Source organism: Cynara cardunculus (assembly GCF_001531365.2).
Source record: "Cynara cardunculus var. scolymus isolate 2C chromosome LG 12, CcrdV1, whole genome shotgun sequence".
Taxonomy (NCBI): Eukaryota; Viridiplantae; Streptophyta; class Magnoliopsida; order Asterales; family Asteraceae; genus Cynara; species Cynara cardunculus.
In genome coordinates this window covers 1,471,447-1,498,247 of record NC_037539.1, presented here as the reverse complement: position 1 = coordinate 1,498,247, position 26,801 = coordinate 1,471,447, and the positions used below count along the sequence as shown (strand labels likewise).

At 30.8% G+C, this 26,801-nt stretch overlaps 2 protein-coding genes and 1 non-coding gene across 3 annotated transcripts; 1 reads left to right on the top strand and 2 right to left on the bottom strand.

Moving 5' to 3' along the window:
- The first annotated feature begins 7,062 nt into the window (after positions 1-7,062).
- LOC112523594 (LEAF RUST 10 DISEASE-RESISTANCE LOCUS RECEPTOR-LIKE PROTEIN KINASE-like 1.5) lies at positions 7,063-9,076 on the top strand. Its single transcript, XM_025133261.1, has one exon. It carries the CDS (start codon positions 7,149-7,151, stop codon positions 9,030-9,032), a length of 1,884 nt encoding a protein of 627 aa, XP_024989029.1. The 5' UTR covers positions 7,063-7,148; the 3' UTR covers positions 9,033-9,076.
- Positions 9,077-11,175: 2,099 nt separating this feature from the next.
- TRNAQ-UUG lies at positions 11,176-11,247 on the bottom strand. Its single transcript has one exon. It is a non-coding gene; the product is annotated as a tRNA-Gln (tRNA).
- Positions 11,248-13,048: 1,801 nt separating this feature from the next.
- On the bottom strand, positions 13,049-18,656 carry LOC112522730. Its single transcript, XM_025132031.1, has 9 exons — positions 18,515-18,656; positions 17,262-17,345; positions 16,787-17,173; positions 15,843-15,978; positions 15,553-15,715; positions 15,110-15,238; positions 14,797-14,991; positions 13,590-13,712; positions 13,049-13,185 (listed from the first exon to the last, which is right to left on the bottom strand). The coding sequence occupies exons 1-9, from the start codon at positions 18,654-18,656 to the stop codon at positions 13,063-13,065; spliced, it is 1,482 nt and encodes a 493-aa protein (XP_024987799.1). The 3' UTR covers positions 13,049-13,062.
- Between the last annotated feature and the right edge of the window lie 8,145 nt (positions 18,657-26,801).

Genomic DNA, 26,801 nt, shown 5'->3' with positions numbered 1-26,801 from the left:
GATATGAAGAACCTGGAGAAAAAGTGAGGAAATTATTTTTAAAAAAATTAAAAGCGGTTATTTTTATTAATTTCACATAATCAAAGTGATTGTCATCCATGTCATCTCATTTAAGCCATGTAATCAAAGAAAAATGAGGGTTAATCGATTTAAAAAGTAACAAGTTATCGATTGCTATATTAGGTTGATTTTTAAAAATATAATGCCTTAAAAAGTCTTTCGAGGTCGATAAAACAATAAGAAAAATCCTTCAAAATTAACTAAAAGAACTCAAAAAGTCCCTCGAAACTGTAAAATTAGGCTAAAAACACGTTGTGCGACTTCGCGGATCTTTAATCTACCTTAAAGGTGCCTCCATCAGACAAAAATATGGATCCGCCACTGATTTTAAGGTCGACTTGTGTGCAATTCGATGAATCTCAGAAGTATTCGAGAACAGTCAGGGAAAACCTCTCATGGTTTTACAAAATTCAAACAGATGACCTTCTTGCTACAACAGATGCATGCTAAAATATATAGAAAAAAAAAGAGATCATGAAAAATTTAATTTTTTTTTTTGAAGAAATCTCTAGAACTCTAACAAAGTAATAGTATTTTAATTATTTTTTACCAATATGTTTGGGTTACAGTGAGAATGAAAGCTATTGCAAGAAGGTGAAAATAGATCTTCACCATTGGATCAATCATAGCTGAACATCAACATTGATGAGATGCAACAGATCAATTCCTGTTAAAAACGCAATTCATGGGTGAGAGTGAAATTAAAAGTGATCAAAACGTTCATATCTCTTCTTACGTTTTTCAACATTGACTTGCTAGGAGGTCAAAAATTCACATACCGCCAGGTCAAAAGCCTGTTGGATTTCCTTTTCTTTTAATTCAAACAAAATTCCCAAATTTAAAATTACTTATAAACTCTAAATTATTTTTTGACCATCTGATTTGTCAAAAGATAATTTTCATCCTTACAGTTTCAAAATTACAAGACGACTATCATATTTTATAAAAATGTCTAGATTTGGTCTCTTCGTATCTAACGACTGTTAAATAAGGAGAATTTTCGTAATTTTATCAATCTTTTGTCGTTTACTAAGTCAAATTTATACTATCTTATTAAGCAAATTTAGTAAAAGTCTTAAAGTCTTAAAATACTAAATGACCAAGATACTCTTTATACTATTTTTTCACTTTTTCACCCCCTTCTCTCCTCACATACACCCACCCTCTCACATACACTCACTCTCTCACAACCGATTTTTTTAAAATTATAATTTTAAATTTACACTTTATACCCTTATAATTAGTTAATTAATTTACTTTAATTTTTTATCTTTAAATGTTTCATTTTTAACATTTATCAAATTAACATACATAATCGTATATCAATTAAAACATGTTTAAAAAATACATTTTTATTCTAACAAGTTACACCATTATAATCGTCYCGTTAATACCTTCGAAATGAGTCCAATATTGAATAGTTTTTTACTTAATTATATTATTATTATATATTATATATACTGTGAAAAAAATATTTTTAATATTCACGATTTATAGTTTTATAGTTATTTATTTATATATATATTATATATTTTGGGGTTAGTCTGTCCAAATTGCACTGTATAATATGTTCTTGGGTTTTTTTGAAATATATATATACATATATTAATTCAACCTTAATCTGAGTTTCTGGACAAGAAAGAGGGTAAACAGTTGAAATTTCATTCTAAAACCCATTTTTTTTTGTCTTATCATAGCTTATGATCTGTCAAATTTGTAGTTTTCTTTATTGGTTTTAAGTGTTTATCTTAAAACTCAAGTTTCTTGGTTCTTTGCTCTTGGTGTAAATCGAACACATTTGTGGAGTCGTTTAAATATGTTAGATTTTAAATATATTGGATTTTAAASTGTCATACAATTTTTTTCATCGATAGTCTGTAATTGGAACCATAACTTTTATTTATTCAAATGGTATTAATATGTAAAGACCAAGTGTAACCTATATCATCGTTAAATCTTATCTTATAAAACCAGTGGAACTTCAAAATCGTTAAAATTCATGGCTCCCGCCGAATTGTGCGGATACACAACTAATAATGATTATACAATTTTGGTCCCCATAGTTTATAATTGGGTAAACGACAGATTGATAACATAACTAAAATGTCCCTTATTTAACGGAATATTTTAATAACCGTTACAAACAAGGATCAAATCTGGATGTTTTTATAAATCTCAGGACCATTTTATAATTTTGAATTTGTGTAGGGACCAAATTTATAGTTTACTTTTATTTATTTTTAAAGGTTATCACTTTAACTCTCATCAATATCATGTACCATATTTCATCATTTTAAGGAGAGTTCAAATGTATTTGGGCCCACTAATTCTAATCAATTTGGTGGGCCTTTTTTTAAGTGGGCCCAACCCACAAATATCAACTACTACATCATACAAGACTTTGACTTCCTTTTAACTGTTTATGATGATGATTCAATTAATGTCAACATTTTAATAATTAAAAAAGAAATTAAACTTTTAAGTAATATTGTATTTATGTTATAAAAATTTAACAACATTTAAAGACCGTTTACCAAACATTTATCCGAGAACGTTTAACAGACAAAATTCAACATTATTACTTACTTATCAGGTAAGATTTTAATCCATAAAAAAAATGGTATCAAATGTAAAAATTTACTTGGTAAGTGTTAACCGTGGTAAGAGTTATCGTTCTCACTTACCAGGTAAGACTCTTGGTAATTGTCTTTGCTCTTATCGAGTAAGATTCTTGGTATTTACCATATTCATCCGATAAGGAAATGTTACTTGATAAGCGTTTACCAGATAAACGTTTGGTAAACGACCCCTTATACAATTGTATACAATTTAAATTTTTTTTTCCATATTTTATAACAAATACTTTGCTATATTAACTTTAGTATGTTACAATAGAAACCATTGTATATGAGTCTCACACATATAAATATATTCGGGTTCAGAGGAAAACCATAAAAATGTTAAATTAAATAATATCTTAATGACCATTTCATCTGTATGGTATGTATATGTGCATACTGGATAAATTATGTTTATACACCTAGCCACATACAAATACTGTATAAATAAATGATTAATAAAGTGCTTTTCAGTTTTTCATTTAACTTTAAATAAAGTATTTACTTAATATAACATATTTAACTTATTTGCTTAGTTTTAATTCCACTTTGTGGTGTTAAAGAATAGGGAAATTGACTCAAATAGTCATTCCATCCATTTAAATTGGTCTCCTGGCCAATTATCTCTCAGGTTTACCCAAATGTCACTACATCTACAATATTCACCCAAATGTCACTACGTCCGCAATATCCACGTCCACAATCTGCAATATTCACCCAAATGTCACTACGTCCGCAACATCACGGACCAGGATAAAAGACAAAAAAAAAATCAAATTCCATCAGATTAGCAAGTGGCTCTGTCACAAACGGCAATTACGGATTTGGTTGTCATAATTACGGACATGGCCGTCGCAATTGCATTTTAACCATGTCCATAATATCACGGACGTAATAACATTTTGATAAACCCATAAAAAGAATAACCAGAAAAACAATATAAATGAATCATGAATATTCTAGCCCAAATGACTTTTTTTCCTTTTTCAACTATAGGGTACATGAAAATATGTGCACTTTTTGCTTTTTTCCCCATACATAGTTGTAATTTCTACTTATTTTATTAATTTATTAAATCTAATAGTTGTTTATCAATAAAAACTGTATAAGTATTTATACGATAAAAGTCATCATTCTTATTTATCTTATCATATAATATTATCAGTCATTATACGCGCATACCCAATAAACACTAATCGAGTAAGATTATCAGTTAACAAAATGGCAGAGTAAAATTATCGATGAAAATCATATCTTACCACGTAGACGTCTCTTATCCAGTAAAAACAAGTGAATATCTGGTTACGAGGTAAAAAAACAGATAAATATTTATAAATCTTTTAATTTATCATTTAATCATAATAAATGTTCATTAAAGAGTCTCTTAATTTATTATTGTAGATTTAAGAAGGTCATTTGTATACAAGTGTATAATAATTCATATATTTTATTTTTTGAAATTAATATAAAAAATAGAATATTGAAATTATAAAGTGAATTATTTAGAAAAGAAAAGCACAAATGTGAATGGACCACTCATTTCAAAGGCAATAATGCTCAATCTACTCTATATACAACCAAACAAAATCATTAATTAATTAATTGATTAAAAATGGACCACTCATTTTCACATTTATAATTATGGTCATATCTTCTTATCAATTATTTCTTCCTAAACCAATATTTGCATACTTAAATAATAATATTATATATTTTTATTTATATTTATATCAGAATCATGTCAAATCATACATTAAAAATGTAAAAAATAAATCTTGATGTTGATGTTGATGTCTTTCTCCTGGTAGCTGCTTGAATTAGAGTAAGTGGCTAGTAAGACCAAGGAGTTAGCCACTTTTCGGGTGAGAGGAAAAGTAGACCTGGCTAAACGGCTTTGGAAGAAAGAAAGGCATAGAGCTTTGAAATGGTTAATTCAGAGCCAGGGTGGGAACCCAATCGTGTGTCGTATCCTGCACAAGAGGAAATCCTGTTCATTTTCATAAATTTCTATCAGATGAATTCATAGCTTAAGATTTCAACACTTTACCATTAAACGTCGTTTCTTCATTCTATTTAGGCATGGGCTTTGTTCTAGAAGCTACTGCTTCCACCTCTCTAGGTTCTGCTATCGCCAATGATTGGTATATGAGTCTCTCTATGTAGTGATCCGCCTTCTAGAAGCTTCGCATGAGAGAAGAAAATTAGTAGGTATGAATGCATTTAACAATATACAAGGGTGAATTTAATTCACTATTTTGCTAAATACACCATACCTACTAATTTCCTCATCATACACATCAACATCAACACTAAAGTTGATCGGTTTGTGGGCTTAGGCCTAGTCTAACCTAACCTTATTTTCTTGTTTAACGGGCTTAATATAACAAACTCGAGCCCCTTTTTTTTTACGGACATGAAAGCTTGCCCATACCCTCCCTATAAACAGGCCATGGTTGCCCACGGGATAACAGGCCTAAAATCCTTTTATATTTTTAAGAAAACAAAATTTATATAAAACACATGTTATGTAAAATAATTCAAAATATATAACAATATTTTCAATTTAAAATTAAAATTGTTTCGCAAAAAATGAAGAATCGATAACGGAAATGACCGAACAAGATAATAAGAAATAGATCAATTGTGATAATTATGTTTTTATTTTGTAAATTTAAAAAAATGTTATTATAATAAGTCATATTTAAGTAAAATTGATGAATATCAAGAATTTCCTATTTTAATTATAGAAATTAATTATTATAAAAATATTAATAGGCAGGAAGCTCTGTCCAAGTTTTTTTTTGCATCGCCAATTAATTTTAACAGTCAATTCTAAGTCTGCTTATTTTATCAAGAATGACAGTCCAAGACTGTTTTTTCTAACGAATCTTTGTCGTCCCATGAATAACCCTAATCAAGACTTACTTTTTGTGGGTATATATAGATTGGGTAATGTTATATGCAACATTTAATGTCAGAATCAAGTCAAATCATGTATTAAAAATATTAATGTGTGCGAGGAAGTAAATTCATAAATAGGGATGCATTTAGCCCAACTCATGTATAGATCACCCTTATTATTAGGGGTGCTCAAAAACCCGACCAACCCAACCCAACCCGAAGCAATCCGATGTCTAATCGAGTTGTAAAATTGTCAAACCGTAGGTATTGAGTTGATATTGAGTTACTATTATTTGAACTCAACCCAACTCGATGAACCCGATATCATTTTATTTCTTCGATTTAATATGATTATTGAATTTCTATTAATATATATATATATATTAGACAAGTACAATATCATGTATGCTTTTCATATATACACATATTTTCAATCTATTCACATATCTATATAACTCATTCGTATATATGTTCAGTAACTGTGAACATATATATGTAAATTGAGAAAATTAACTGAATGTGATATACGTAAGAAATATGGATAAGTTGTATCAAATAATTGATGATGAAAAAGAAATTATGAGTAGAGAATAACATATTCAAGATTAGAAGAATATTTTAATGTACTAAAGTATCAACCCGTACGGGTTGGGTTGCACTTTGGTTTGGGTTGGGTTAAGATTTTTCAAATCGCAAACATTGGGTTGAGTTGTTCAAATGTCTTCAACCCGATCAACCCAACCCATGAGCACCACTACTTATTATCACTGTGAATGATCATGTGAAAAGTGTAATAAGAAATATGATCACTTTTAATCTTAAACCTACCTTTGAATCGTGTTTGATATGGATATTAATCCGATACATCTCATGCTAATATACATTCAAAGATGGAAATCTGTTTTTATGTTTTTCACTTTAACTCTACCAACACTATTATTACAAGACGAATGAATCATAGGTTAAAATAAATAAAAAGTAAAAAAAATTAATCAAAACTTTATAATATATTAATTATTTTTGAGCGTGCAATGTGCATGAATTCTCTTTTTCTTTTTCTTTTTTACAGTCATCACTGAAGCACCTTTTGTGGGTGTTTGTCTTCACGTGATCCCTTCTTCTTTACCCTCGATACCCCCATCTCTCAATCCATACTCCAAGGTTCTAGGTTTATAAATTCAAGAATATATACATATATATATATATATATATATATATATATATATATAAATTATATAAAAAAATAATGTATTTTAACTTAATTTCTATTTTGGGTAACACACTTTCAAAACTTTTATTTCGATATCGAAAATGTAAAATTTTAAAAATTTAAATACCTAGATAACTGATTGAAGTATTAATTAGTTATTATGTTAATATGATGAATGATATAATATCCAACTCAATATTATTTACTATTCAACCTAATTTTATACTATATTTTTTGTATTGGTATTTTACAGATGAAATAAAAGAGTAAAAAAACCACCTCTATAGATATTATATAGATATATATAGTTTCAAGATCGGAGGTATTTCAGATCTGCACATCTTTCTTCATCAACAATAATGCCCCCACCACAACCACCACCGGAGCTGCCGTCTCTCCTCCTAATACTGTCTTTCATCTTCCATTTGGTTACAGTCTCAGCTCACACCTGCGCACGAGCTCCGCCGTGTCCACCATTCACCACCACTGCACCACCATTCCCTTTCTCCAACTCCCCTGGTTGCGGCCACCCTTCTTTCCAAATCCAATGCCCCTCTCCACCACTTCCGGCCACCATATCCATCAACAACCACCACTTCTTTCTCCTCCACTATGACCCCACCTCCACTTCCCTCTCCCTCCACCCCACCACCACCTCCACCACCACCACTACTAATTGCACCACCACTCACTCACTCTCCACCATCCCAACTCAACCCATTAATTTCTCCAACTCACCGTTCCAACCCACCGATTCTTTCTGCTCTCGTCTCTCCTACCTCCGCCCTTGCCTGCCCCCAACCCTCCCAAACTGCAGCCATTGTCCATGGGAATGCAAAATTACCAAAAACCCACTTCAGATTATCCATTCTTGTGGATCTATTCATCCTCCACAACTCTCGAAAGAAGGCTGCCAATACGACATTTTAGGGTTTCTTGATAGTTTCTTGAAATTTGGAATTGAAGTTGAATGGGAAGAAAAAGATTCTTACTTTTCAAACTGCACAGCTTGCAAATCCATCAATGGCGTTTGTGGGTTCAATTCATCTGACCCAAATAAACCATTTTTATGCTTTCAACCCTCAATCCAACCTCAAAAATCATCACCGGAGGTTAGAAAACCCAAATTACGAGTAGCAATGATGTCTTTAGCTGTATTATTTCTATGTTTTCTACTGTTTATCTTGATAAGTACATACATTTCTAGAAGAAAAAGAAAGAACTCACCTTTAGAAGATCCAGCGGTTATTTACCTCCACCGCCATCGCTCCGCCAGCCTCCTCCCGCCGGTGTTCACCTTCGATGAGCTTCAATCATCGACAAACAACTTCGACCCGAACCGGAAAATCGGAGACGGAGGTTTCGGGTCGGTTTACGTTGCTCATCTTGAAGGAAACCGAACCTATGCTGTCAAGTATCTACACAAACAAAATCCCACCTCAAATTCATTCTCAACGAAGTCTTTTTGCAATGAAATCTTGATTTTATCTTCGTTAAACCACCCAAATCTCGTGAAACTTCATGGGTATTGTAGCGATCCGAGAGGGTTACTATTGGTTTATGAGTATGTACCCAATGGGACTCTATCGGATCATTTGCACGTTTACAAGAAACAGTGTTTGACGTGGCAAACACGAATTGATATCGCGTTACAGATCGCGTTGGCGATCGAGTATCTTCATTTTTCAGTGGTGCCCCCAATTGTTCATAGAGACATTACGTCGAACAACATATTTGCGGATAAAGATATGCGCGTTCGGGTTGGGGATTTCGGACTATCGAGGCTGTTGGATCCGGGTTGTGTGTGGACGGGTCCTCAGGGAACACCCGGGTACTTGGATCCAGATTATTACCGGTCGTTCCGGCTGACGGAAAAGAGCGATATCTACAGTTTTGGGGTGGTTTTGTTGGAACTGGTGACGGGGATGAGGGCGGTGGATGGGCGGAGGGATAAGAGGGAGATGGCGTTGGCTGACATGGCGGTGGCGAGGATACAAATGGGGTTGTTGGGGGAGGTGATTGATCCGCGGTTGGCGGCGGTGGATGGTGGTGGTGTGGCGGCGGTGGCGGAGCTGTCATTTCGTTGTGTAGCGGCGGATAAGGATGATAGGCCGGATGCGAGGGAAGTGGTGGCGGAGTTGCGGCGGATTAAGGGGCGTACACGTGGTGGTGGCACGGCGGTGAGGGCGGCGAATTCGAGCAATGTGGTGGTTCCAGATGGTGGGCCGATGATGGTGGATTGAGTTTGGAGGTCCGAGGAGCACACCGGAAACGGAATGCCGGTTTTTTGTAATTTGTTTTGATATATATTTATTTTCTTTTTATTATTTACTGCTTAATTAATATATAAAAAAAATAAAATTCAAATCCAAATTATAAAACATGTGAACATGGTACCATATTTGTGATGCAAAATTTTATATCATATGCCAACAAATTTTGCGGTTGGTATAATATGATATTGTATTAACGTAGTAAAAATTGAAGTTAAAAATTTATTTAAATTGACATTTTTAAGAGGTAACCTCTGAATTATTAAGAGGTGAATTTGGTGAATTTTTTTTGGCAAAAAAAAAATTTGTTTTTAGGTAGCGTTTGGTACGCGATATAATTAGACAAGACTGAACAGAACAAAACTGGACAGAACGGGACAAGAGGGTAGGACTGAACTGGACATAACATGAGTATGTTTGATGTTTTGTACGACTAGGATTGGATGAGACAGAACTAGACAAGTTACCCCCAAAGTTATTTGATGATTTTAAATATTATATAATAGTTATAATTAACACAAATAAAGTAAATAATTAAAGAATTTTATTTATAAATATTTGTACATAATTTTCATATTTGTACCAAATTTGAATAAATTTTTTGATAGAATTGATGGTAGTAGTGGTGATGGCCATTAAAACAAATATCATATTAAGATTATATATCAAACTAGAGTAGATTAGTAATATTTTAGTTTCTGTCTTATTCTTGTCTCATCTTGTTCCACTTATTTTGGTGGAACAAAAAAAAAACCTCTTTTGTCTCATGCTGTCCCACCTTATCTCAGTTTTTGTCCCTGTCCCATGTCGTGCCAAACGTGAGATAGTGAGTTCTTGTTCTGTCCCATGCTACGCTAAACATGTGATAGTGAGTTTTGTCTCGTCCTATCATGTCCCGTCCCATATACCAAACGCAGCCTTAATGGACCGTGTGCACGAGTTGTAAAAGCATTTAACATTTTTTTAAGGATAAAATGTATGAAATAGCAATTTACTTTTACAAATTTTCTTATTATAGCATTCTATTTTTACTTTTTCTTATTACAATAATATATTTTCAAAATATTTTTTATTAGGAAATTGTACTTTCAAAAATTTACTCGTTAAAGCATTGAGATAACCTTTTAAATTAAATTCACACGTTATACTAGAGTTTTTTGCCACCTCCTCGTCCACACAAGTTGTCTACATGTACGATAATGTTGACATAACATTTTTAATTATAACATTGTACATTTAAAATTATTTTATTATAACATCACCAATTTTTATTACATCATTGTACTTTTAATTTTAATATTTTTTTATCATTTAAACATTGTAAATTTAATCAAATATGTTTACTAAAAAATATAATATTAAATTGTATTGGTAATGCTTGTATGTGTTAGCTATTTTGATTTGTTTGCAGAGTTTTAAGAAAGAGTGTTTTTTATTTAAAATATAATATTTAATTTAACAAAAAAACTTACATAATGATTAAAAAAAGACTAAATTCACGTATTGTTTGATATATTATTGTAAATATGTTAATGCTTAAAAAAGTTATCGATTTGAGTGTCTTTTGCCTTTTATAATATGTCAAAAAAAAAAAAAAAAAAACGATATTATAATCTCAAATAATATTTATCATAATTTTTAATAAAAATAGTTGGTTAAATTTACAATGTTTAAATGATAAAAATATTAGAATTAAAAATACAATGTTGTAATAAAAATTGATGATGTTATGATAAAGTAAATTTGAAAGTACAATGTTATGATAAAAAAAATGTCATGTCAGCACTATCGTACATGTGAACAGTCTACTGAATGATAAGGTGACAAAAAAACCTGGAATAATGAGTAAATTTAATTTAAAAGGTTGTTCAATGCTACAATGAGTAAATTTTTGAAAGTACAGTATACTATAATAGAAAATATTTTGAAAGTACATTATTGTAATAAAAAAAACTGAAAATGAAATGTTATAATAATTTTCTTTGTAAAAGTAGGTTGTTATTTAATATATTTTATTATTTTTAATTAAAAAGATGAAAATATCTTGAATTTAGTTGGTAATCGAAGTAAAACCAGAAAGGCGGAAGAATGGACCTAAAATAAATGAAAAAAGAGGTCCTACCGGGATTCGAACCCAGGTCGCTGGATTCAAAGTCCAGAGTGCTAACCACTACACCATAGAACCCATTTGTTTATTAATTCTTATTTTTATCAATAAAGACGATATCCAGTTGAAATGTCTTTTTTTGGGGGCGGGAGCAGGGGAGGCGGGGACTCGATTGAATGGGAAAACAAGAGCGTAATTACCTTTTTTTTAAAATTAACCTATTTAACTAAATTTATTGAATTCAAGTATATTGATATATTTTTAAACGTGTTCTATGAGAAATTAATACCGTTTTATTAAAGAGTTTGTTAAATATAACTCGAGACATTAGAAAACTAACATGAATGTTTTAATTGTTTTTTTTTTTTTTTTAACCCTGCATTAAAAATGAAAGAGACATTGTTTCATTTAAAAGAGAACAAGCATTTACTTCTATTATATTATACACAAATGAAGTTACACTACTTAGCATCTACAAAATCACTTGGTGAAAATTAAAAGTCAATTGCACCATAGGTGCTAATGATGATAATTCCTTGGTTTGGTCAGAGGACTTTACATTTGAATGTTTTGAATGTTGTTCATCTGTAGTCAATAAAATACTGCATTTGAATGGAGAAGGTATTCCCATTTGGATATATAACCAAACCTTACATTTTAATATCTAGATTTAGTAATTGATACATTTCCACTAAAAAACATTACAAACAAAACAAAGATAGTCAATAGTCAATGGACCAAGTAGGCCTCCGGTGGCAACGACGTTGAGTGATATTAGCTCAACTGACAAAAAGGTTTAGGCATTTGGGAATTCTCCTCATTAGTCGAGATGTAGGCAAACTGACCCAGACATTCATGTTTAAAAAAAAAATGGAAAGACGTTTATGTTCAACATAGTATGACGATGTTGGATTGACTTTTGCAAAATAAAAAAATGTGACACTTTTGCCAATCAATAACCTGTCAACAGGCAATCAGAGTTGGTGATCTACCATACTGGTCCATGTTGATTATGAAATTTATTTATTTGAATCATGAGCCAACTTTGGCATTGTTTATAATGCAATTCATAATGAGACCAAAATAGGGACTATGAAAAGTTTCAAATATGTCCAGATATTTGCAAGGATTGGATTCCGATGAGAAGTAGAGTTAAAGGTGAAAAACGTAAGAGATTTTCATCCTTAAATGCAAATTGGAATGAGATGCACCAAGATTAGATTTACTGAGATGCACCGGACTAATCCACGTATCAAGCGTAATTCATGAGTAAGTTTGAGATTAAAGGCGATCAAGGGTCTGGATCCCTTCTTACGCTATCCTAACTCTCCTACTCACACGATCATTCACTATATTAACAAATCCTATGATATGGTCCAATCAGTTCTTGTTACTCTCAACTGATATGGTTCCATCTTAAGGCTTGTTTGTTAACCATTTAATGAGCTTAATGGAACTCACATCTCACTCAATCAGCTATACATGACTGTTTGGTAGTGGCTTAATAATACAGAAAGTGGCTTATTTGGTAACCTTCTAGAGAGAGCTTTATGCAAAAAGTAAAAGTTTTTCTTTTTTCAAACATGCTCCTTCCAATTAAAAAGCACGATCCTTCCATCTATGAAAAACCGTCTCTATCTATGCTGACAAATTAATCCACACAGTCAGCTTTATCCTACATGATTTAATGGAAAACCAACCAAACAACCCCTGGATTACCCTCGGCTAGACTTTGAAACCTCCTTTTCTTTTCTCAAGACCGAGGGTATCTAAGGGTTCCACATATTCTCACATGTATCAGGGTTAGATTTACCACTCCAGAGACTCAAAACACTTTTGAGTCATTAAGAGATGAGGCTAACAAAAGGACACATGATTGGGGCAAGTCATAAACTAGTTTTCATTAAACAATACGGGATCTTGACTTAACGTTAACATGTGATAATTCATGTAATCGATTTCGTTTAACCTTACACAACATAATATCTGCTCCGGCAGCTCCTCTTGTTTGTTTCCCTGTTAAAAAGAAAGTTACTGATAAATTTTTAGCAAGAAAGACAAAATTACATTTTAAAAAAATACGCATGTGATTACCGAGTGATTGACTTTTAAACCCTCCGTGTTGATTAACATATGTTTGTTTCATAAAGTGTTGTTTTCTTATGTATTATGTTCACAAAATTGAAACTTTTTTACGTGTACTTTTTGTTTTGCAAACACGCCAAAAAGCATATGAAACAAATATATGTTAATCACTATATCAAATTGTAGCCATTGATGGAAAAAGATCATATGAAATAGCACATGATGCACTAGTTCTCAAGGATCTCACAATTTAGAGAGTTCTCAAAAGAAGGTCCCCTGTTCATAGAATAAACACGAAATGCATACTCGAGTTCATTGGAAATAGAAGGACTTGCCTGAATTGTGAGACCAAAATCCAAGATGCAGTTCTTTAGTCTTTCCTGGAACACTTCGAATCCTTTCCTGGAAATGTAACTAAATCTGTGCATATCCAAATCAATCTCAAAGTAGTTTTCTCCCTGAAATTGTTTAGAAGTGTTAAATAATTGAACCAAGAATAGAGCCCTAGTGAGTATGATACTGCCTCCATTTTAAAAAAAGTCAAGAGTCAACATTTAACGTTTGAAGTGTAATAGAGTTGTATTTTATCTTACAAAAAATGATACATTTATCACAAATAATTGATAATTACATGTAAGAACATAGAAATATTGAGATAGAAACATTTTGCAGAAAAGAAACTAAAGAAGTCCATGGTAAACATGGCAAATCTGAATTTAAAACCCGCTCTCTCTACCATTGTCTCACGAAAATTGCAATAATAGAAGCGTTTAACTATTTGTCAAATCTAAGGACGTGCCCCAGACCAGAGGGTGTTCTAATATGAGATATGGAATAAGGCCCCCAATTTTTTTGGGGCCCAATTATATATCTTTTGTCCTTTAGCCTTTTTATACATGTTTAGCCCAATTATAAGTTTTTACCCAACTTTAATGTTATAGTCTTTTACTCTTTTAGTTGATTTGTCGATTCCTGATTCTGACTTTTGTAAAATGTTAGAAGAGTGATTCTATTTAAGTGAATTTCACATATTACGTTGTCGTTTTATGATATTTTTGGTTTTAATTTGTAAGGCTTTTAATGTAATATATGATGTGAATTTGTTCTATTTTGTTCTATTTATCACTCATCTACTCTATCTATAGTTTTGGTACAAGTTAATCATATAGTTTTGGTACAAGTTAATCAGGACCTCCAAAAAAATTGGAACGCGCCAAGTCAAATTCCTTTCCTAAATTGCGACAAATCAATAGCATAAACTTTTTGTGATGGTGAAAATGGGTAAATAGGCCACCTTAACTTATAAAAAACTTCCCAAAATATAATGTGGCAATCTTCATGAGAATTCATAATGAAACACGTAACAATTTTCTTAGGACAGATAGAGCAAGATGTTCGAAGATTTGAGATTAGAAGTGGGCACCTTTTGGGATGGTGGAGTTGTTATAAACAGAACCATTTTTTTAATTTCTTTCAGTAATATATTAACCCCATTACATGCATGAGAAAATGCAATATATTCGCCATCGCTAAGAAACTTACTTGGTAAAATTCATGTTGTGGACGTGAAAGTACGGGCTTTTCGTTGTAAGCATGCATAATCTTCCTCTCTGGCGCACTTAATTGAAGGTCGTCCACATTTACAACACGGCCTAATATCTTTAACCTTTCTCGAAATGGAACCAGTGTATCTACGGGGAACCCTTTGACTTTTTCTATCTCGTCATTGAATATTCTCTGTTTCAAACCAACTAAATAAATAAGTTGATATGAATGGATAGGCATTATAGTAGACATACAAAACTGAAGTATGTGATAGCCATGTTTCTGCAATGATATAAATGCTGCTTCTTACCCTCATGTTGTCTTGAAATTGGGATGAAAATTCCTTAGTGTAACTATCAGAAAGCTTGAAGTACAAAATGTAACTCATCCCTTCACCATCAATTTCGCCTTGGAAAAAGGCAGCAGGATATAATGGAATCTGTAAAACCATACAAAAAGTATGTCACTGCAATGGGTATGGTAGAGTTATTATCAAAAACGAAATATAAAGGGAAATCATAAAAATCACTCAAGGCAGTACAACCTAGTTAGTAATAATAGAGAATTGTTATTTGTTAAGGTTCTTTCATGTGTCTCGGCCTTTCAGGTTATGAAAATAATACCCTCACTCATATGTGGCTGCTATGCTTAAAAGCAAATTAGACACTCCAAAGAGAAGTCCTCCATATGTATAGTTACAAATATTAGCAATGTTAATTGACACAGAATGAAATTCTAAGTGGTCATAAGTACCTGGATATTTACAATAAGGATTGGTGGAAGTTCTCCTGATGGACCAACAACAGGAAGTTCTATAAAACGGGCAATGTGATCGATTTTCCGTTGAGATAAAAAGACATCAACACCAAATGGGTAATAAGCCGCATAATTGGGTGCATGCTCCTTCCTTTTATCCCTGTAAATCCGACATGGTACGAGAAAAGTTCAATATTTTGAGATGAACTCTTATTAGCTGATCTCGTATAAAAACTACAAGCACATAGACAATCCATGTGTACATAAGTCCATTGTAATTCAGTTACCTGAAATAATTCTTCCCACGTACTCTGAAAGTTCTTGGTTCAACATATGACCAGGAATCAAACACTTTCTTCTCTGCTGGGCAGAAAGGTACTTGGGAACCACCTATCGGTCTTTCTAGATGATTCTTTGAAGAAACTAGGAAAATACCAAAACTAGTGTTAAGTTTTGGTGATTGGGTCAAAACACCTCACAAAATACAGAAAATGAATAACATCCTAAATACACAGATTGTTAGTTGATACGGTGATAGTAGAATGAAAAATGTGTAATGCCCTATAATGTGAATGAGCATCAATGCAGCATGACTGGCGCTACCTTGTCTCCTATCAAATCTCTACAAAATATAGTTTTGAGTAATGTGAAAAGGCGATCATCTAATCGTCATTTATGCTAGGACACTGTTAAATCATCCCACAGGCATGGGTAATTCTTTTTAACTTTTATTTAACGAGAGTGCATATGTATCATTCTAGCAAACTATATACTACTTCCAACAACTCATGGACAAGAGTAGACACGATAATAATGACACTGAGCTTATATCTATGAATCCACTTCCCTGTGTTAGTTGGCTTTGGCTTGGGCTAGAAAAATATCGTAAAACAGGGAAAATGTTATAAATAAATGAAAAAGAATAGATAAATGCGTTGGCCTGCACTTGCTTAAAATTTTAAAGCAACAATAATAGCCTTGAAGACATGGAAATAAGGGTGTCATTTCAAAATCATGAATTTAATTCTAATCTTCCTCCCCAATCTGATATTATGGGGATAGATGTAGATGAAAAAGAACCCCCCCCCCCCTAAGAACCTACACCATGATATTCAGATAAGTAAAAAGTTTATTTTCGATGATTTTTTCACACATTCCTTATGCTAGTTTATGCTTGTAGCGACCAAATGTTAGAAAGTTGAAGTCAGTACTCAGTAGTAAAGATACTCACACATAGCGGCGTTAGGATGTCCGTCCTTCAATTTTAAGGAAAGTTTATGTGCAGTCTTTTTCCTTGCACTTGGTGGGCTAGAGCTTAATGATCTTCTCTTCTCAACTGAGGGAACAGTAGTTGCAAGAAAAGGCAAACAGTTACCAGGAACTATTCCGCAGTCTAATAAACCATCCTCCCTTCCAGCACTGTCATTGATAGAAGAGGATATTTCATCAAGGTAAACAGGCCTTGTTTGATTAGAACGTCCATCAAATCTTGACCGGAAGTCCATGTCTTCTGGATGCACTGAGCTTCTACGCAGCTCACCATCTCCAAGATTAACATCTCTGAGAGAAGCAATGCTTGGCCTGGAGGCACCATCAGAGCTGTTTAGCGACAGCACATCTGCAAATATATGGACTCATAAGATGAAGACAAGCTCACATGCTGATGTAGAACGTAAATGGGTTTCTCAGTGATAAATTATGGATACCATCGAGAACGCTTCGGAAATCTTCATCACTGCAATCAGATTCAAGAATTGCAGCAGAATCATACCATGACTCATCAGTGCTCCCTGCTGACGCCAAAAGTAAAAAATCAGATAACTATAAGGAAGCCATAGAAGACGTATATTGTATATGTGGTATACTGGATACACATTATGACATTACAAAGTTTAGAAGAGGAAACTAATTGAATAGAGTTGAAAATAGTAACAAGGGACATCATTAAATAACTCACAATGCATAATGAAGTTAATTTGATTGGTAAAGGACCGCTGACTTTCACTTGATAATAACTATATGAAGCGCCCATCTTGGTGCAATGGGCATATTACTCAATGACATCCTGACCAAACAAACATTTCATGGAACACGAATCGCTATTTTCCCCTGTTTGAGAGCTACATGAACTTGCACATCGATTATTCCAAAACTGTTTACTCTGGCATAGCTTCATAGAGTTCCTAACATTAAAATGTATGTATATTGGATGCATAACTTTTATCATAAATGTGATATAGGTTCTATTTCTTAAATGTCCCTCCAACTTTGGCGATAATGGTAGCAATCGATATTTACATTAGCGCGTGTATCAATTTTTGAAAGTCATTGGAATTAGATTGTCCTATCTCCCTCAACCTTAGCCTCTACTGCCACTCTGCTTCGTAGGTCATGCTTTGGCATTAGGAAGAAACTGAGTTTACACCGACTGAATCAGTAACCAGGAAGTATAGAAAGCAGTACACAGGTTTGAATGGTCAATGGTCATTAAGTTGTATAGTAGTATTAAGTCGAATTTAATATACAACTTAATGACCACTGGCCTTTCAGGTAGAACACCATCAAAACTGTGGCAATGTAAAATTTCACAAAAAACTGGGAATTCCAACATACATCGACTCAACTGTTGAAAAGGATATTAATATTTCTTCAGCTTATAATCATATAAAAAGATCATGCACAACTAAATACTTCATAACTTAATCAAACAATCTCATCTAGAAAGCTGAATCAAAATGCGACAAAAATACAATCAAACACCAGAATTCGAGAACATTAGAAGCATGGTTCAATATCACAACTCTTAGTTAAAATTACGACTAAAAAGCTGAACCAAAATGCGACAAAAACACGATTAGAAGCATAGTTCGAGATCACAACTCTTAGTTAAAATTAAAAGTACTAAAACGGTTAAATGCTGATCAATAAAACCGTGAAAAGTAGTTAAAATAGTTGTTACCAGAGGGATCGAACTTTGATTGATCAGACAAAGAAGACGAACCACGCCGCTTCAGAACTTTCTTCCGCTTACTGAACTTCTTCTTCGATAACCTTATGCCGCCTCCGACGAAATTCTCCGGCGTCGACAGGCAAGCTCCCATTTCCTTCTACAGATATACCGATTACAACATTTCAATCGAGATCATGAAGAAATCAAAGTCGTCGAGCAGGCGTAAATCTACATGCATGTATGATTGTACGTGTAGATTTGAGAAAATTCTAGAAATTGTACAGAAGAGGGAAATCAACAGTCAAACTAAAGGCATCAGAGATTTCGATATGAAAGAGAAGACGGATTCTTTTGCCTCCAGTCCCTCGATATTTTATAACCATCGTCTAATTTTACATTTTTTTTCTAAATTATAAACTAAATTATTTTATCATAAACAATAACAAAATAATATATTTTTTATGTATTAATTTTTTATTTATCAAAACATATATAGTTTGATTAAATCAAAAAGACCAAAAGTTATACGAAACCTTGAAGCTAACAGTTAGGTAAACCACCAAATGGTCTTTGGTCTAGTGGTATCGTAGTATTTGATCTCCTAGGAAGTCCATGTTCAAACTTAATCAAAAGTGAGGAGGGTGTGTGAGTTTATTTGTTGCATTTGCCGTATATAAATATTATATACCTAAAAACAGTAAGGCAAACCTTCGGGAATTTTGAGAACATTCGACTTGATGGCAACCATAAGCAAGTCCAGTGTCTTACTATTTAAGGTACCCCAGTTGATTATAGATATCGACTGATCAAATAACTGATTGTTATAAGCATCGTACATAAAATTGAAATCTAGAGCATATTTTTACTGTTTGGAGTTGTAATAGTCATTTTTATTGAAGTTGAGTGTTAATAATTTTTAACAGTTTCAAAAGATTGGATAAATTAAAGATATATAAATTATTTTTAATATACCTTTGGGGTGAATTGTCTGATTTACGACATTTAATAAACTGACTCAATTACGAGGGTTTGAAAAATTTCAACTCAATCCAAACCATTGAAAAGTATCATCCAACTCAATTCAGCAGCCCTGTCAAGTTGGTTGGGTTAACGATATAATACACTGCATAAATTTCACGAAAAAAGAAATATCATTAGAAACTGTTCATTACTAAATTCGACACACACACACACACACACACACACATATATATATATATATATATATAACAAAATGAACGACTGACAGTTAATAAGGAAAGATCAAGCAATGTAAGCAATCGGTCATTATATAACTAGAATATACCCAATTGGTTAGTGATGTTTATGCACTATGGTGGTTAGTTGAATACTGAGTAGATGTCAGATAAAACCAACTGAACTGAACACAATGTCATTAAGTCCATCCCTACCTAGTCATATGTTCGATAATAACAAACTATCATACAAAATCGTTCGACAACAATAAACCATTGATCATTTAATTAACAATGCTTCTTAATAGCAAGTAGATATGATATTAAGCCCCTAATTTTTGTCTCAATATGCCAAGTATCCTTATAAAGTTGTAGTTTCAAAAACATGATTTTGTTTCCTTAAACCGTACCTTATAATGTGTGTACAATTATATAATTTACATTATTAGGGGGTATTTGGTTCAGACAAAGAAATAAAAATGGGTACAAAAATGAAAATGACAGAGAATGAAAATGAGAATTAATTTTCATTCCACTCAGTTTAATCTAGGATGAAAATTTGGGCTTCTAAAGGGATGAACCCATTATATTATAAAAAAATCAAACAGTTTCTTTTATTTCTATTCTCATTAATTATTGCTTAATACTTATTACTGAACACCCTTTAATTTTGGGTATATTATTGGTAGGTTTCTTGTTTGTTTGAATTGTGTATAGCCTTGTATGAACCATATTTTTTAGGGGTGGGCTAAATGCACCCCTATGCATTGCTTAATGCACCTCTATCCATGAATTTCTTCCTCACACACATCAACATCAATACATGTTTTTTATATTCCCAATGCTTGAATGACCCGATTCTGACATGAATGAGGGGTGCCATTAGGACTCCCCATTTTTTAATGAAAGGTTGACCAATAAATTAAAACCAAAAAGAAATAAGGAGATAAAAAGTTTATGTAAGACTAATAAGAAACAACAAAACAATAACAAAAAGCACCAACATAGAACAAAACATCTAAATCTGACAAGAGTATGCAAACAAAACATGCAATAATAATAGATGATTATTGTAACATTTCACATTATTCATATCAGATATTGTTTGTTTTGTCTACATATATGAATTTATGGTTTTAAAATACGTCTGATAAAGGAGGTATCAAATCCCTTATAAGACAACATTTGTTCTCCTTTTCAACCACTGTGGGATCTTACAATCCATCCCCCCGGGAGCCTAGCTGTTTTTTCAATTTAATTATTTTATTAAATAAGCATAATAAAGACTGAGAATTTTAGCCAGTAAGTAATGATGATGACTCTTATCTGGTAAGTGTTTATTAAATTATAGACGTTTACCATCAACCAATTTTGATGACAAATAAAAAAGTAAAAATGTGGCTCTTGTCAGTAAATCTTTGATAAATAGTTGTTTATTTATCTCTTAATAGTTCCATTAAGAGGTAACATTTGAATCGTTAAGAGTTGAATCTTGTTTGGTAAAAAAATATATATCTTTCAATGGTTCTAAAGCTTTCTGAATAATTTTGTATCATGGATCCCTCTTAACCATTTAATATCATAATTTCATTGTAAGCAATTATCAAATAATTATATTCTATTTTTTATTATATCATGAAAATCTGTTAATTAAGACTTAATCATGGTGTATTAAATCATTAAAAATTTATTATTTTTAAATATAAAATACAAATAAACAGTAAACGTGGCACGTGGCACAAATATTATCTGTCCAGGCGTGAACGTGTGTTGGTGTGTCTGGTGGGGATCACGGTTCCACTTATTTTTGTTTTACTTTTTTCTCTTTTATATAATTGTCAATTTTTTCCATTTATATATTTGAATACTATAAAGGTAGTTGTGCAATGCAATAAAATACATCTTTATTTTAGTATTTTAGTTTATTTTTTTGTCTATGTTGATATAACAAGGTTTATGCAACTTTGAGAAATATATTGTTTTTGCTTTTGAATAAAACTAAATTTAAATATATCATACAATTTTGAAAAAAATAAATCGATGTTAATATCACAATTAATTATTTAAAAGTTCTCGTTTTTTGTATAATTTTTATTTAACTCAATTTTTTATTATAATTTAATTTAAGTTTAATAGCAAAGTAATATATTATGACTTAACAATATAAATTTTATAAAGATAATAATTCTGTTAGAACTCAATAATTATTTTAATTATATTTTAGATTTAAAATGAGATTTTTATTCTATATTTGATTATGTTTATCTACAGTTAGTTATACGAATTCAAAAATGAATGTTTATTAAGTTGTACTTATGTCAAATTTACTTGTAATCTTAAATTATAATAAATATGCATTAATAAACAGTACTTCATGCATAAGTAATAGTTCTTAAGAGTTTTTGTCAAATGCTTTATAATATAGTATAGATTTAATCATTAAATAAATGTTTAGTTGTAAATACGTTTTTCGTTGTAAATTAGAAGACAACTGAGAGTGCAACACGAGTCACACATTTGTTCCCCTTCATATGAATATAAAAGTAAATTTTCACAACATATGTTGGAACCTTAGAGATAATAAAAACTCTATTTTCTTTATTTTAGAGAATCTGTTAGAGATGTTTTATCTATTTTAACATACGTCATAGCATAGCATATCAGTTTGAGCAAGAATATATCGTAAATCTTTAAAATCTCTATTTTAATATAGTTAATAGAGATGATTTAAATTTTATAAATTCATCGGAACAACTTGTTATAATGGATTCAGAGGCTATTTGACAGTTGTTGAATGGTTTGATGCAGAATGATTAAGATACTCTCATGATATAGTACAAAATGAAATATAATTATTTGATAATTGTTTACAATGAAATTAGGGCGCTGAATGGTTAAGCGATGCCCATGATATAAAACCATTCAAAGGATTTTAGAACTATTATGAGGCATAATTTTTTTTTCAAACAAAATTCACTTTTTAACCATTCAAATGTTGCTTATTTATAAAACTATTAAGAAGTAATCAAATAAATCCTAGATAATATATTTAAAAAACCAAATATTAATTGTCACTTGAAGTTGAATAGTTTGTGTCATAAAAAGTAGAGTGTATTGTAATTGTCTCAGCTGTCTGTCACCAAAATCTTTACCCCACTACTTTCTCCTTTTGTTTCGAATTGTAGACAACGACTCTTTTAGGAACAGTCAACATATATAAAATATTATATATATATATATATATATATATATATGACTGAGTTTATGTGAGACCAAAAATTTTTCATGAGACCCGTAAGATCAATTTATGTTCATTGATCAACTTTATAAACTACTGATTTAATGATCTAGAATTGTATAGTGACAATTTTATGATTATTGAGAAGTCTCGTGGCAATTTTGTGATTATGAATAAAATATAAATTTAAAGAATTCATAAAAATTTAAAAAATATATATCGATTTTAGTATTATCGAATTAATTATTTAAAAGTTATCATTTATCTGTAATTTTTTTAATTCAATTTTTTTTTTATTATAATTTTTGTAGAACTTCATGCTTATCTTAATTATATTTTAGAATTTTCTATATTTAAAATGATATGTTTATCATGTATTTAATTATGTTTATCTATAGTTAGTTACAAAATTCAAACATGAAGTTTTAATCAATTGTACTTATACACAATCTACGTGTAATCTCAAATTTTAAATAATATACATCAATAAACAGTATTTTATGCATAAAAGTATAGATATAGATAATCAATATCATACTTTTAATTTTTTAATTTTCTTGTTATTTTATAAATGAATAATATTAACATATTATTTTAGGTGAGAAAAACCAGTAACCACATCAAAATTCGAAAGTCTGAGTCTAAAGTCTAAACCACCATTTACCAACCAAATTTTGGTAAGAAAAGTGCATTTCATTCTATGTTTGTGAAGAAACATATAATAGATTATTAGTTGTTATACAATATAAATATACTTAATAATCCAGACTATATTATAAAATATTTGATAAAAAATATTAAAAATTATTTTTGATGTATAAATTACGTTATTGATGTATATTACTTAAAATTTATGATTAAAAGTAAATTGTGTGTATATACAGCTTATCAAAACTCTATTTTTGAATTCGTGTAATTAACTGCAGATAAATACAATCAAACACCGGATAAACACCTAATTTTAAGTATAAACATAATCAAATATATAATAAATATCTCATATAAATATAAAAAAATTTAAAATATACACTTAAGGTAGTCATTGAGTTCTAACATAATACTTAATTCTTGTTTTTATAGAAGATAATATTATTAAATCAAAAATAAATTATTTTGTTATTAAACTTAAATTAAATCATAATAAAAATTTTAATTAAATAAATTACACAAAAAACGAAAACTTTTAAATAGTTAATTTGATACTAATATCAACATTTTTTTCTTAATTTTTACGATATCTTAAAATTTACATTTCATTCAAAAATAAAAAAAACATTATCGATTTCTCAAAACCACATAAAATCGTATTATATCGATAGAGACAAAGAATAAAACGAAACATTATAATCGAGATGTATTTCACTACATTAATATAGATTTATGAGTAAGGTAAAAATCTTGGTCCATAATGTTTGTAATTTTTAGCGGATGTTGTTCTTAACTTTCAAAAACCCAGATTTAATCTTTTCACATTTGTTAATTTTCACCGGTTTTGATTCTTTTATTTAATCGTCGTTGATTTTTTTTCCTGTTAAGTCCAATTAAATTAAGGGTATTTTAGTCATTTTCATTAATTCTTAATTTTATATTAAAATTAAAAAATATATTATATTTTTATTTTAAATTATAAAACAAAAAATGGTTTTGAGTAATATTTCAAAACAAAAAAATTGTATTTTCATTGAAAAATAAATACTCTTATCATTTAATGGGGTTTTCAATCTATAAGTGGTGGAGTTAAATTACCCTTATACCCTTATACCTTATTGGGTATTGACAATACATGAAGTACTTATTCTGAAATGTCAATAACAATTTATTGCAAATAAATGCATTGTTGGATTGACTCATGGTTTAATCTATAACTTAGAATGGAAAAAATAGGTGTTAACCCTTTGGCTTGTCACGTAAGAATAAGGTTTAAGTATTGTTGGTGGTTGTTGAATGGTTTGGTACAAAATAAGTAAGTGATTAGAATGATTAGGAGATTTCTATGATATAGTGCAAAATGAAATATAATTGTTTGGTAATTGTTTATGATAAAATTAGGGCACGGAATAGTTAAGGCCAAGAGAGGCTTATGATATAAAATCATTCAGAAGATTTTAGAACTATTAAGAGGCAATTTTTTTTTTACCAAACAAGATTCGCCTCTTAACTATTCAGAGCTTGCCTCTTAATTGAACTATTAAGAGGTAAACAAACAACCTCTTAAGTGATGTAGTGGAAATTTTATCTTTTCTAGGTTTGAATCCTGTTATAGCTTTTTTGTAGTTATTGAAAGGGTATTCGTACAATGCAGGAAGATACATATCTATTTTAATGTTTTGTTTTTTTAATATATATATTTATCGATGTTATAATAGGGTTTTATATGGTTTTGAGAAATCGATAATGTTTTTATGTTTGAATAAAATATAAATTTGAAAAAATCTCATAAAAGTATAAAAAGTTTATCGATATTAGTATCAAAATAACTATTTAAAAGTTTTTGTTTTTTGGTGTAATTTGGTTAATTCATTTTTTTTAATTATCTAATGGTAATGTATAGAAATATATATATTTTTATAAAATAATTTTGACTATTTAGATAATAAAAACACTACATGAGAAAACAAAATATAGTAGATATAAAAAATTGTAATTAAAAATACCTGAAAACACCAAAGTTTTATTTCACGCAATGAAATAATACAATAACATTAAAGTAAACAAATTTAATGTTGTTTGACTATGTGAAAACAAAACAAAGTTGATATAAAAGTGAAAGTAAAACACAAAAGTGATATTTCATACTATGTAACAACGTAACGTCCCTAATCTTAAACAATATATTGTTGTTTCACAAGGTGAAACAATATATGTTGTTTTACAATTTGAAAACAAAATAAAACAAAAGTTGACGTGAAATGAGATGTGAAACGATAAACTGCTGTTTCATATAGTGAAACAGTGTAGTTATGTTTCACAGGGTGAAACAATGTAGTTATGTTTCACATGGTGTAAGAGAGATTAAGCTTGTGTATCATGCGTGTAATCATATATAATATTAAAACTTCTCGTCTTCTCAAAAAATATTTAACTTATCGCATAATCTTTCCCGTCTCTCTATACATATACCAATACAACAAAAAATAAAAAAAAAATAAAAAATTAATGAAGAAAACAATATCCATAAATGAAGTGTGACAAAAGTAGCATGATTTTGAATCACATTATTCAACAAGAAAAATAGTACTCCTACATTATTTGGTACAACATGACAATTGTTCATATACATGATATGTCATTGGACCTACCTCCCCATGAATAACATTTTTTTAAGTAATAATTTATATACGGTAAATATAACAAATAAACTTATACACCCTCTTCATTTTTGATGAGATTTGAACCCATGATCTCCTAAGAAACCAAATGCTACGATACCGCTGGGCCAAAACCTTTGATCAATAATAATTACATTCGGCTTTTGAGGGCTATACGATGAAATAAAACTGGTGATTTTTCATCATATTCTATTGTTTATTAATACATTATTTCTAATAAATATTTAAAGACGGGAAGAGGGAAGGCATATTAAAGGGTATTAAAGAAAGGAAACATTAAGGGAATGTGGAAGGTGAAGCCGAAAATGAAGAAAAGAAGAAGATAACCGAGAGCGAGGAGGAGAAAATATGGAAGGGAAATCGGAAGAACCTAGTTGCCGCCCATGCTTCACGGGCGTGAAAGTCTACTTTGTGGGTGCAAAAAAAACACCTTAATTCATGTTGAAAGTTTTTGCCACGGTTTCACGGGCGTGAAGATTTCTTCACGATCATGAAACACTATTCCAGGAACCAGTGGCGGATCTAGGATTTTT